Source organism: Cucurbita maxima, unplaced genomic scaffold, assembly GCF_002738345.1.
Source record: "Cucurbita maxima cultivar Rimu unplaced genomic scaffold, Cmax_1.0 Cma_Scf00012, whole genome shotgun sequence".
Taxonomy (NCBI): Eukaryota; Viridiplantae; Streptophyta; class Magnoliopsida; order Cucurbitales; family Cucurbitaceae; genus Cucurbita; species Cucurbita maxima.
The window spans coordinates 4753996-4766215 of NW_019272028.1; the positions used below are offsets into that span (position 1 = coordinate 4753996).

Consider the following 12220-nt stretch of genomic DNA (forward strand, 5'->3'; position numbering starts at 1 on the left):
AAGTTGAAATGGTAGACCATACAAATAATTGTAGTTCTACAAGTTGAATTTCAATTATTATAATATATGAACATGTTATATTAACTTATAATATATTAGGTTATATTTGTTTTAACAATATATATATACCAGACTTTTTAAGTATAATTGCTTTATAATTGTTTTAGAAATAGAGATTTTAGTATAATTGCTTTATAAAAAAAAAAAGTGATTTTCATTTAATCATTTTAATGTTTTGTTATACATTTTTTAATAGTTATTTTTATACAACAAAAAAAGCAATTTCAATAATAAAATAGCATTTCATAATTAAACATTTTATGCTGGGGTCTTTATAACTTTTCCTGAAATGCATGTCAGTGGGACAAAACATGCTAGAAGGATTCATGTTAGCCTATAAGAATAGTTTCCACGCTTAAGTTAGGAGTAGGTAACGTCATCCTCATGTGCCAAATTAGGATTTTGAATCCTAAAAATGGGTTACCGTTTTAATGCAACTTTCAACTAAAATTATGGTGAAGAATAATACTTATAGGTTTATTTTTAAAAAATAAAAGAATAGATGTGCTACATTAGGATTTTGAATCAGTTACTGTCCTAGTACATTTTCAAAAAAATAATATTTATAAGAATAAATTTAAAAACTAAAAAAAACAAAAAAAAACACAAAAATAATGTTGTATCAAATAAAAACCTCTATTAATTCAAATTTTTTATTTTAAATTAAAGAGTTAGGTAGATAAAATATTGTTTTAGGTTTATTAAATGAATTTTTATTTTTGATTTTTCCATAGGAAACTTTGAATGAAAAATTTCAATAATTTACTATTTAATTAAAAATAAAGGAAAGTTAACCATTTAAAAATTTATCAAAACAATTATTTGATTTAACGGAGATTAAAAAATTAAATAAATGAAAAAAAAAATTGTGTGCAAAATTGATCCCCATTTAATAAAATTTAATAGAAACAAGACAAAATGGTCCTTTCATTTCAAAAGAAAATTTTTAAAATTAAATATTTTTGACTAAACTTTTTGAATGATTTAAAATTGATGGAAACGTGACAAAAAAAGGTAGTATTAGAATATATATATATATATTTTTATTTAAAATAATAAAATTTTAACTTTTTATTACCTACAACTTTTGAATAATTTAAAAAGTAGATGCAGATGTATCAAAATTATAAACGTATGCAACAATAAAATGAATTAAAAAAAAAAAAAAAAAAAACTTCTTTCCTTAAAAAAACAAAGATTAAATTTTTAAATGAAAATAAGAACCAACTTAAAAACATAAAAAATTGCAAACGAATTGTCACATCGTATTATTATGAATAATAATAAACTTTGGGTCATAGATTTCAAACTCTATGTATTAATTAATATTAATGGGATCCACTTTTATTTATTTTATTAATAATAAATGAGATGTGATAGGCGTCAATATTTTATTCCTATTTCTATTTCTTTAAAACGGATCGCATTCATAATTAAATTGGAGTTTATTTTAATTAATTAATCATGGCCTTTGTATTGAATTATTGAATTATTGAATTTCTAAAGTAAAGATAAGAAATATTAAAAATATTAATTATCTAAAAAATTGTGAATATTTGCATATTTTTAGAGAATTCTCTTTTTTAAAATAAGAAAATGAAATGTCAGCTTTAAATAAAAGTGTGTGAAATGACGATAATAGGCTTTTTCATTTTACCAAATGATTCGAAACGCTTTCAATGTTGATTTGATGCCACTGAAAAATCAATCATAGTTTTGGGCTTGGGCTTGGGTTTGGGCTCAAGTTTTCATATGACCGGCCCATGGAGTCCATTTTCCTATTATTCCTATTAATTTTTAAAAATATATTTGGGATAAGAGGAGAAATGACTCATTTAAAAAGGGCCCAACCTAATAGATTTTATAATCATACTAACCTGTTTTTTTTTTCACAAATAATAAAATATGGCTTAGAAAAATAAGATTTAACAAATAATAAATGATTCTCTAATATTTTTTTTTTAAATAATAAAGCAGTAAAAATGGTGTCGGTATGATATTTTTTATAATTACATTTTGTCTGTTTTAATTCATATGTATCGTCGTCAGTTTTATAGTTTTTAAAACGCGTCTATTAAGAAGATATTTTCAAACTTAAAATAATATTGAAATTGTATTATATTACATTATTAATTATCTCGTTGAGAATGATTCTGATCTAGTTCATGGCCTATTAGAAGTAGAAGGCGCTCTGTTGGGATTGGGATTTATATGAAATCCAATTTAAGAGGATTATTCAATTTAAATATAATATTTGGTGGAAAATTAGGTTACCAACTAATTCATTAATTTCAACTCATCGAAAGTCAAAATTTCCTTCAAATAATTAGTCAAAAATCAATTATAAATGTAACAATAACTAACCACATAACTTTCATACATATGAACTATTTAAATTCCTAATTAGAAAGGCAATATTGAAGTCAAATATATAGTAGTTTTTTTCATTTTAATTATTTTTCTCTATTCATTTTGAAAATATTTACTTATTATACGTTGATTGGAAAGATAAACGAAAAATTTCTTATAAGAGTGTGTAAATCTCTCATTGTATTACATATGTAACTTGAGTTTCCTAATGGATGCGATTTAAAACTTTTAGAGAAAACTCGAAAGAAAAAAATATAAATCTATTAGTGTTGAGAGGAAGTCGGAAAGCTACTAGCGAGAAGAAGCCTAAAAGAGTTCATGATCTTGGGCAGGGATGGAACGTGCGAGCTTATTTAAAATCGATTATGGAGACTTATAAATTAAATTGATACGAAGCTTTTATTGATATAATTTTTTTATTTTTTTTGGTTGAAATAATTTTATTTTCTAAAAGAAAAAAGAAAAAAGAGAAAGGGAGGTGTTTGGATATAGGGATCCTCAGCCAATCATTTGGATTGGTGTAAAAATCACATCAAATTGAATTGGTCTCTTGGCTGCCATTCACGACAACACGTTTCCCTTCTCTCCTTAAATTTCATCTCAGGCTACCTAAATCATCACCGTCTGATCTATTCTCTTTTTTTTTCTCATTGCCACGTGTTGCAAATCTAATGGCCTGATTTACTCTTATCCATATCCATTATGTTCTCCCCACAAAAACAGTGGCTTTTATAGTAGGAAGAAGAAAAGTGTGATCTTTAATAGTGTCACTACTCGCTGGTCGCTGTTAGCTTTTTTTCTTCTTTTCTCTTACTTTCAAGCTATAATATTAATGCCATTTCACTTCAATTTCTAAACATTATTTTCAATTTATTCAATTTATTGTATTACTCGTCTTTATATAATTCTATCATTCGAACCTAAATCTGTGATTGAGAGATAGCTGTCTATATATTGATAAGGGATGTATGGATTCTCGAGAAGAGAGGAGCCGAGGTGGTCCTCCCGAACCGCCCGGATCCCACGAGTGAATGGAAAGTTGGATCTACATTGGATCTCACCTGAATCAACCCATCTATCCTCCTAAGGAGAAGTTTGGTTTCAAACTCCGGTTAAAACAGGAGAAGTACGCCATGCTAATATGCCTTGGATGATCCACATCTCAGAGTCAGGCGCCGATGAGCACATTTGAACTATCCATGTGGCTGAGAGCCCTCACAACCCAGGCACAACGACGCAATTATCAAAGGCGTGCTCTACCAATGAAGTAATAGCTCATCGTGCGGGCCTCCTGTTGGGGCCCGCTATGCCAAATGCGAGAGAAACCCCATCCCTCCCTTTCCTTTTTTCGTCCCTATGTCCCTCAAGACTAATTTGAACCACTAGTCTAAAAAGTTTTATTGAGTTTGTTTCTTTTCTATTTGGGTTGGGTTAAATTTTTGGAAAGTCTAAGTTTGTAAATTGACATTTTTTGTTGGGCCAACTACAACGGTGTGACTTATAAGTATTTAATAAACTCAAGAACTCTGAATAACAATAAAAACCCATATCAAATCACAAACAATATTAATTTCGAACGCTTATTCAAGTTCTATATCCGAACTTATTCATTTTTCAATAATTACAAAAAATACACGTGATAACTAAGTGATTTTTTGAAATAAAAAATAGAGTATAGGGGCAGAATATTTGATGAGGCCAAAAATGAAGTCTGTTTCACATACTATGAGTAATGGCATCCAGTTTGTATCCCTAAAGAAAAGGAAATAAAAAAAGGGTTAATTATGGAGGCAAAGCCAAAATGATTATTAAAATGGGCACCATCATCTTCATCTTTGATACTCAGATCTTATATCCAATAATTAATTACCCATTTATTTCTACCACTCTGTTTCATGCTCATATTCCCAATCACCATTATGATCATCACCTCTTCCTCTGCTTTGCCTCTCTCACCCACATACCCAAGATTTACACTTTAACTCTCCACAAAACTTTCTTCATTCATGTCTATCATCAAATCAGATGCTTTCATGCTCTACATAAGTAGTGAATCTCTGAATACCTATAAACTGAAGCAATGCACCCCAAAACGAATGGGTTTCCGCGAGATTCCTTGTTGGTCGGAGAGGGAAATGAAATATTTCTTATAAGCGTGTGAAAACCTCTCCCTAGCAGACCGAGTTTTGTAACTGTGAGGTTGACCGTAATATGTAACAGGCCAAAGAAAACAATATCTACTAACGGTGGACTTGAGCTGTTACAAATGGTATCAGAGTCAGACGTCGAATGGTGTGTCAGCGAGAACGCTAGACTCCAAGGGGGTTGATTGTGAGATCTCACATTAGTTGGAGAGGGGAACTAAACATTCCTACCGTGGAAATCTCTCTCTAGCAGACGCGTTATAAAACTGCGAGGCTGATGACGATACATAATGCGTTAAAACAGACAATATCTACTAACTGTAGGCTTGAACGGTTACAAATTGTATCAAAGCCAGACACTGGGCAGTCTGTCAGCAAGGATGCTAGAACCCCAAGGGGGTGGATTATGAGATCCCACGTCAATTGGAGAGGGGTACGAAGCATTCCTTATAAGGGTGTGTAAGCCTCTCCCTAGCAGACGCGCTTTAAAATCGTGAGACTGACGTCGTTATGTAACGAGCAACAATAGACAATATCTACTAGCAGTATACTTGGACGGTTACAATTTCATTCCCAACAGCTAGCATGTTAATCTAATCTCATATATTTCAGTCTCATGGTTCTTTAAGAAACGAAAAGTAAAGAAACAAAACACTAGAAAATGACCCAAATGAATGCATTCATGAGGAAATGGTAAAAAGAATGAAGGAAAAAAAGAAAAAAAAACCAAGGCTAAGGGACCAAGTGAAAGCATCATTACCACTGCCTGCATTCATGTTGTTCCTTAGTGGGCCTTTCATTTCTTTACTCTATCCTTTTTCCATTTTTTTATGTCATTTCCCGACTTTTTTGAAACTTCTTTTAGGGGGAGTTTTTTCACCAATTGTATTGTATCATTGATTCTCCCAATTTTTCAGCATTTGGACCCACTCTCTACCACCATCTTCCCCATTGTTTCCCTTTCTTTTTTCTTATAAAGAAAGGGCTCACTCAGCCTTCTATGATGATATGAAGAAAGTAGGCTTAGAGGCATAGGCTTTTGTGGGCTCAATATGAACATTACATGACTGCAAGGACTTGCCCACAAATACATCAATTTCATTGATATTGATATACATATGCTTCCTAACATTCCCTCTCACGCCTTACTGACAAAAATTGACATCTTGGATCATCCACTCGTTAATTTGTGTCTCTTTTAGAGCAAAAACTGTCTTGTAAAGCAGTGCCGATCATAAGATAGACCCTTTGTCTGTAGGGTAGCTGAGTTCTATTCCTTTTGACCAAAAGTAAATTCAACTCTTCTCTCATATAGGATACGCTTTCATTTGTACTGCAGAAGCCGTATCGGCACATTTTGCAAAAGAAAACACACAAAGATGGCTAAAGCAAGCAGCTTGCTTCTTTTTTCTAAAGCTTCTCATCATGGTCGTCACCACACAACACATTCTTCTAAATCTTCACTGCTACCCTTAGCTTTTTCTTCTTCTTTCTTCTTCCTTTAGGCAACAGTGTTTCTCAGTTTTGCATTTTGTGTGGCATTTTGCTTCATCCAATGGAAAGAATCCTCTCTACTTTGGCAATGATTTTTATCTTATTTGCTTTGGCTTCTTCAGCTGAACAAGAGGCTGTGAGTTCAATAAAAACTGATGCCGCAGCTCTTCTTAAGTTCAAGGACATGATTGACAAGGACCCAAATGGAGTGTTGTCCAGTTGGAAGCTTGAGAACAATCCATGTTCATGGTATGGAGTTTCATGCCAATCCGGAAGAGCAATTGCTCTTGATCTGAGTGGTTGTAATCTTGCAGGGAATGTTCATTTTGATCCTCTGTCTTCTTTGGATATGTTGTTGGCTTTGAATTTGTCTACAAATTCTTTCATTATAAACTCAACTACTTTGCTTCATCTTCCTTATAATTTGCAGCAACTTGAGCTCTCTCTTGCCAAAGTTGTAGGTAGTGTGCCAGAGAATCTTTTCTCTAAGTGTCCAAATCTTATGTTTGTAGACCTTTCATTCAACAATCTTACAAGCTATCTGCCTGAAAATCTTCTGTTTAATGCTAATAAGCTTCAAGATCTTGATCTCTCCTACAACAATCTAACTGGGTCGATCTCAGGATTAAGAATATATGAGAATTCTTGCAGCTCTTTGTTGCGCATTGAGCTTTCGGGGAATCAAATTGTCGGTTCGATACCGAGTGGTATTTCGAACTGCTCGAATCTGCAAACGCTTGGTATGTCAAACAATTTTCTCAGTGGGGATATCCCCAGATCTTTAGGGGAAATCAGCAGTTTACAGAGGGTGGATCTATCTCACAATCAGCTCACTGGTTGGCTTCCTTCTGATTGGAGAAATGCCTGCAATTCACTTCAAGAACTAAGGCTTAGCTACAACAACATTTCTGGTGCAATTCCAGCTTCCTTCTCTGCTTGTTCTTGGCTGCAAATTTTGGATCTTTCAAATAACAATCTATCTGGTCCTTTACCGGATTCCATCTTCAAGAATCTTGTCTCTTTACAAAGCTTGCTATTGAGTAATAACATTATCTCTGGACCATTGCCTTCATCCATATCTCATTGCAAGAATCTGCAGCTTGTAGACTTAAGTTCCAATAGAATTTCTGGATTGATCTCACCAGATATATGTCCAGGTGCTGAGTCACTTCAGGAACTGAAAATTCCAGACAATCTCATCATAGGAGGAATCCCACCTGAGCTCTCACTGTGTCCACAGCTAAAGACAATTGATTTTAGTTTAAACTATCTGAAAGGCTCCATACCAGCAGAGCTTGGAAAGCTTCAGAATCTTGAACAGCTGATAGCATGGTTCAATGGTTTAGAAGGGAACATACCTTCAGAATTGGGGAAATGTAGAAACTTGAAGGATCTTATACTTAATAACAATCATTTAAGTGGTGAAATCCCCACTGAATTGTTCAGTTGCAGCAATCTTGAATGGATTTCACTCACGAGTAATGAATTAACTGGAGAGATCCCAAAAGAATTTGGTCTTTTGCCAAGGCTGGCTGTCCTGCAACTTGGAAACAATAGTTTAAGTGGTCAGATACCAGCGGAGTTGGCAAACTGCAGCACTTTGGTTTGGTTGGATTTGAACAGCAATAAGCTTACAGGGGAAATACCACCTAGACTTGGCAGGCAGCTTGGAGCCAAATCATTGAATGGGATTCTTTCTGGAAACACTCTAGTGTTTGTTCGAAACGTCGGGAATTCGTGTAAAGGAGTCGGGGGCTTGTTAGAGTTTTCTGGAATCAGACCTGAAAGACTACAGCAGGAACCAACATTGAAGACTTGTGATTTCACTAGATTGTACTCTGGTCCAGTCCTCAGTTTGTTTACAAAGTACCAAACTTTGGAGTACTTGGATCTTTCTTACAATGAGCTTCGTGGGAGAATACCAGAAGAGTTCGGAGATATGGTTGCCTTACAGGTTCTAGAATTATCACACAACCAACTTTCTGGAGAGATTCCAGTATCGTTCGGTCGCCTAAAGAACTTGGGAGTGTTTGATGCATCACATAACAGACTGCAGGGTCATATTCCAGATTCATTTTCAAACTTATCATTCTTAGTGCAAATTGATCTATCTTATAATGAACTAACAGGGCGAATTCCATCAAGGGGGCAGCTCAGCACACTACCTGCAAGTCAGTATGCAAACAATCCAGGACTCTGTGGAGTTCCTTTGCCTGAATGCCAGAGTGAAGACCAGCCGGCGACAGGTCCTAATGTAGATGCTGGAAAAGGAAGAACAAAGCCAGAATCAGTGTCATCGGTTAATAGTATTGTTTTAGGTGTTCTTATTTCCCTTGCCTGTGTGTGCATTTTGATTGTATGGGCTATTGCCATGCGTGCAAGACGAAAAGAAGAAGAGGAAGTGAAGATGCTTAATAGTTTACAAGCAATACATGCCCCTACTACTTGGAAAATTGACAAAGAGAAAGAGCCACTGAGTATCAATGTGGCAACTTTCCAAAGACAGCTAAGAAAGCTCAAGTTCTCCCAACTGATAGAAGCAACTAATGGCTTCTCAGCCGAAAGTCTCATTGGTAGTGGCGGGTTCGGTGAAGTGTTTAAAGCAACACTAAAGGATGGATCGAGTGTTGCAATCAAGAAACTGATACGTCTTAGTTGCCAGGGAGACCGTGAATTCATGGCGGAGATGGAAACCTTAGGAAAGATCAAACATGGAAATCTAGTACCTCTTCTGGGATACTGTAAAATAGGTGAGGAGAGGCTGCTAGTGTATGAGTTCATGAAGTTCGGTAGCCTAGAAGAGATGCTTCATGGAAGAGCAAAGATGCAAGATAGCAGAATTCTAACATGGGATGAAAGGAAAAAGATAGCCAGAGGTGCTGCAAAAGGACTCTGTTTCCTACACCATAACTGCATTCCACACATAATTCACAGAGACATGAAGTCCAGCAATGTACTTCTGGACCATGATTTAGAAGCAAGAGTTTCAGATTTTGGAATGGCAAGGCTGATAAGTGCTCTTGACACCCATCTGAGTGTAAGCACACTTGCAGGCACTCCTGGTTATGTCCCTCCTGAGTACTACCAAAGCTTCAGGTGCACAGCAAAAGGCGACGTCTATTCGTTCGGTGTCGTCCTCTTAGAACTCTTGACAGGGAAACGACCAACTGATAAGGAGGATTTTGGGGACACCAATTTGGTGGGTTGGGTCAAAATGAAAGTCAATGATGGAAAACAAATGGAAGTGATAGATCCAGAGTTGCTTTCAGTGACCAAAACAAGTGACGAATCAGAAGCAGAAGAAGTTAAAGAAATGGTAAGATATTTGGAGATAACCCTTCGGTGTGTTGAAGAGTTTCCTTCCAAAAGGCCTAACATGTTGCAGGTGGTAGCCATGCTACGAGAGTTGATGCCTGGATCAGGAAGCAGCAACAGTGCTTGAATCAGATTTTCTTTTTGTTTACTAAATCTGATCCAGCTTTACCAACATGAGCTTTGTAACATTTGTTTGAGTTGCCTGTATTCTATTGTTCTTTTGCTACAACCACCGTCTCCATTATTCATAGAAGTAATAAGATAAAAGCTTTCAGACATGGAAAAAAATGAGGGATATTAAGCTAAGCATTTCATCAAACAGATGGTGCGCACAAACATTTTCGCAGCATTAGTAACAAGTTTGAACCCATAAATCTTCTTCTTATAAAACCAGACCAAAAAATCAGCATATTAAGAGTAATCTTCAAAGCAAAACAGTAACCATGGCATCACAAGCTGAAGCAAATAACGTTTGGACCTATTTAGAACAGAAGCAAACAACTATCTATATGAATTTAGTACAAAATTCAAAGGCATGTGAATGGTGGGCTCCTAGGGATATAAGGGCCCTCTTAATAGATGGAGACTGGGCTCTCAAAATCACCACTGCTTGGACTTCATGCAAAGTCCAAGAAATTAAGCTTAAACTATAGAGACTAATGGAGTAAGATAGAGCATTTTAGGGTAATCTACTCACTTGTTAACTGAATCATCTCTACTAGTCGTTTCTAACCCTCTTCTCATTATTTAAATCGAAGAAAAAACCAGATTTGTTGAACTCTATCGAATAGGATATCCTGCAATTTATAATATTTTATTTTCTAAAAAAAGAATGAAATTTAATGTATACCTTTTTCCCAAATATATGTTCATACTCTTTTATATCCACGACCACGTGTAACTATAAAAAGTACCTCATTTATTAAATATATAGGAAATTAACTAATTAATTAATTAATTAATTTTTTTTTTTTTTTTTTACATTCTTTTAGTATGTTTGAAGAAAAGTATTTTTAACTTTTAACCCACCAAAAGATACCACTTTTCTTAGTAAATTATAGGAAAATATTCCTTTAAAGTATTTCTTATAAAAGCATCGTGGAATTAACATTCAAAACAACAATTATCCTAACACTCGTTCTATAACATTAATTGTGATGCTATTATCCGTTCATGGATATCTTACCTTTACCTGAAAAAATAACGAGTGCGACCTATCATTTTAAAAAACATCCGTTCAGGGTTGAATAAGTAATTAGAAAAAATAAAATATTATTGTAATAAGTTAAAAAAGTACTATATTTTCTATTAATAATTACACTATTTAAGGCAAAAATTGGGTCTTTTTGCTTTAAATGATTCCAAGTTACTTTAGGCATCATTGATTTTGCCTCAAAAGGAGGATAAAAAATTGATGAGCTTCAAGAATTTTATACCTTCCTCAAAATAATTGATTTCTAAAACACTATTATTACAAACATCAAATCTAAATAACTTTTTTTTTTCTTCTTATTAAAATGTTAAATTTCAAAGAAGTCATTAATTTGCAAAAAAAAATTAAAAATAAAAAACCAACATTAACCAAAATAATAACGATTTCTCTTTGTTTAAACAACCCTCTATCATATTGAAAATTACATATTTGGTCATCCATATTGATTGTACTAATTAAAAATTAAATTCAAATTTTCGAATTTTTGGGTCCAAAATTTAACTTTTAAAATTTTAAAAAACTAAACAAAAATAAAATTTAAATATGAAAAGTGTACATAATCAATCTTGTATTTCATGCACTGAAAGGGCAAAAACGTCCATATAAATTAGGATCCTGTTGGGCTAGTTGGAAATTTAAACCCTACCTACTGCCCAACAATTAATGCCTTCATGATTAAAGGTAGAAGGCATATATTTATATATATATATATATATATATATATATATATATATATTTGACTAAATAATTAATCATTATCTAAATTTTGTTTTCTTTTTAAAAAGTCATTTTCACCTTTTTAATGAATTTATGAACCAAAATCATTAATCTAATAGGCCAAAATAGTTTGATTTCAAAATTTTCATGCATATTTAACTTTAACTACCCTATATTATCCTTTAATATATAGCTAATTAGTTCTTAATTAGCTCATATTATTTTGTGCAAAACCACCTGCAAATTTAGTGACCCAACGTTCTCTGTAGGGTCATTTTACTTACTTCTTACTTCTAAAAGTGAACACTATCTCCACAAATCAACATGAATTATTTCAACATGTTTTATCCTAAATTGCTCCGAATAAACCATGCTTAACTCAGAAGGTTCTATGATCGAGCTATCAGAAAGGAAAGTGCATATTGTTGATATAAGTAGCAACTTCCATTTCTTAGTCATTCTATCTTTAGGGTCACTCTCATTCAAATGTGGTATGGTTTCATTCCTGTACTCTTTATTTACTTAGGTATCATACTTCCCTACTAATGTATGAGTCAACCAAGTAATCAATAAGTTAACAACAACCGACAAAGATGATGATTACAACATTTAAAACTTCAAAGGTATGATTGTGACTTACGTTATAATTCATCGACAACCAATGCAATTTCTTACCATATTGTATTATATATATATATATATATAAAAAGAGGTAAGAAGAAGCATGAAGTCAGTGGTGGAGAGGGTCCAAAAAGAAGAAAGAAGAAGAGAAGAAAATTCTACAAGGCTTATATAAAAGGGAAGTTTAAATTGTGAGGTGAAAATGAAAAAGGTAAAGAAAAAAAAGTAAAAAGGTAAAAAACATATGGTCCCAACAAAGTAAATTCAAAAGAATGAGTGAAAAAAC

The 12220-nt window shown here is 33.4% G+C and overlaps 1 protein-coding gene across 1 annotated transcript; it reads left to right on the forward strand.

Annotated features, from left to right (window-relative positions):
• Window positions 1-5801: 5801 nt before the first annotated feature.
• LOC111486906 (serine/threonine-protein kinase BRI1-like 2) lies at window positions 5802-9608 on the forward strand. Its single transcript, XM_023134071.1, has one exon. It carries the CDS (start codon window positions 6130-6132, stop codon window positions 9508-9510), a length of 3381 nt encoding a protein of 1126 aa, XP_022989839.1. The 5' UTR covers window positions 5802-6129; the 3' UTR covers window positions 9511-9608.
• The last annotated feature ends 2612 nt before the right edge of the window (window positions 9609-12220 follow it).

Excerpts from the sequence above, each read along its gene's own strand:
- LOC111486906 (XM_023134071.1), top strand. The coding sequence starts at position 6,130 with ATGGAAAGAATCCTCTCTACTTTGGCAATGATTTTTATCTTATTTGCT.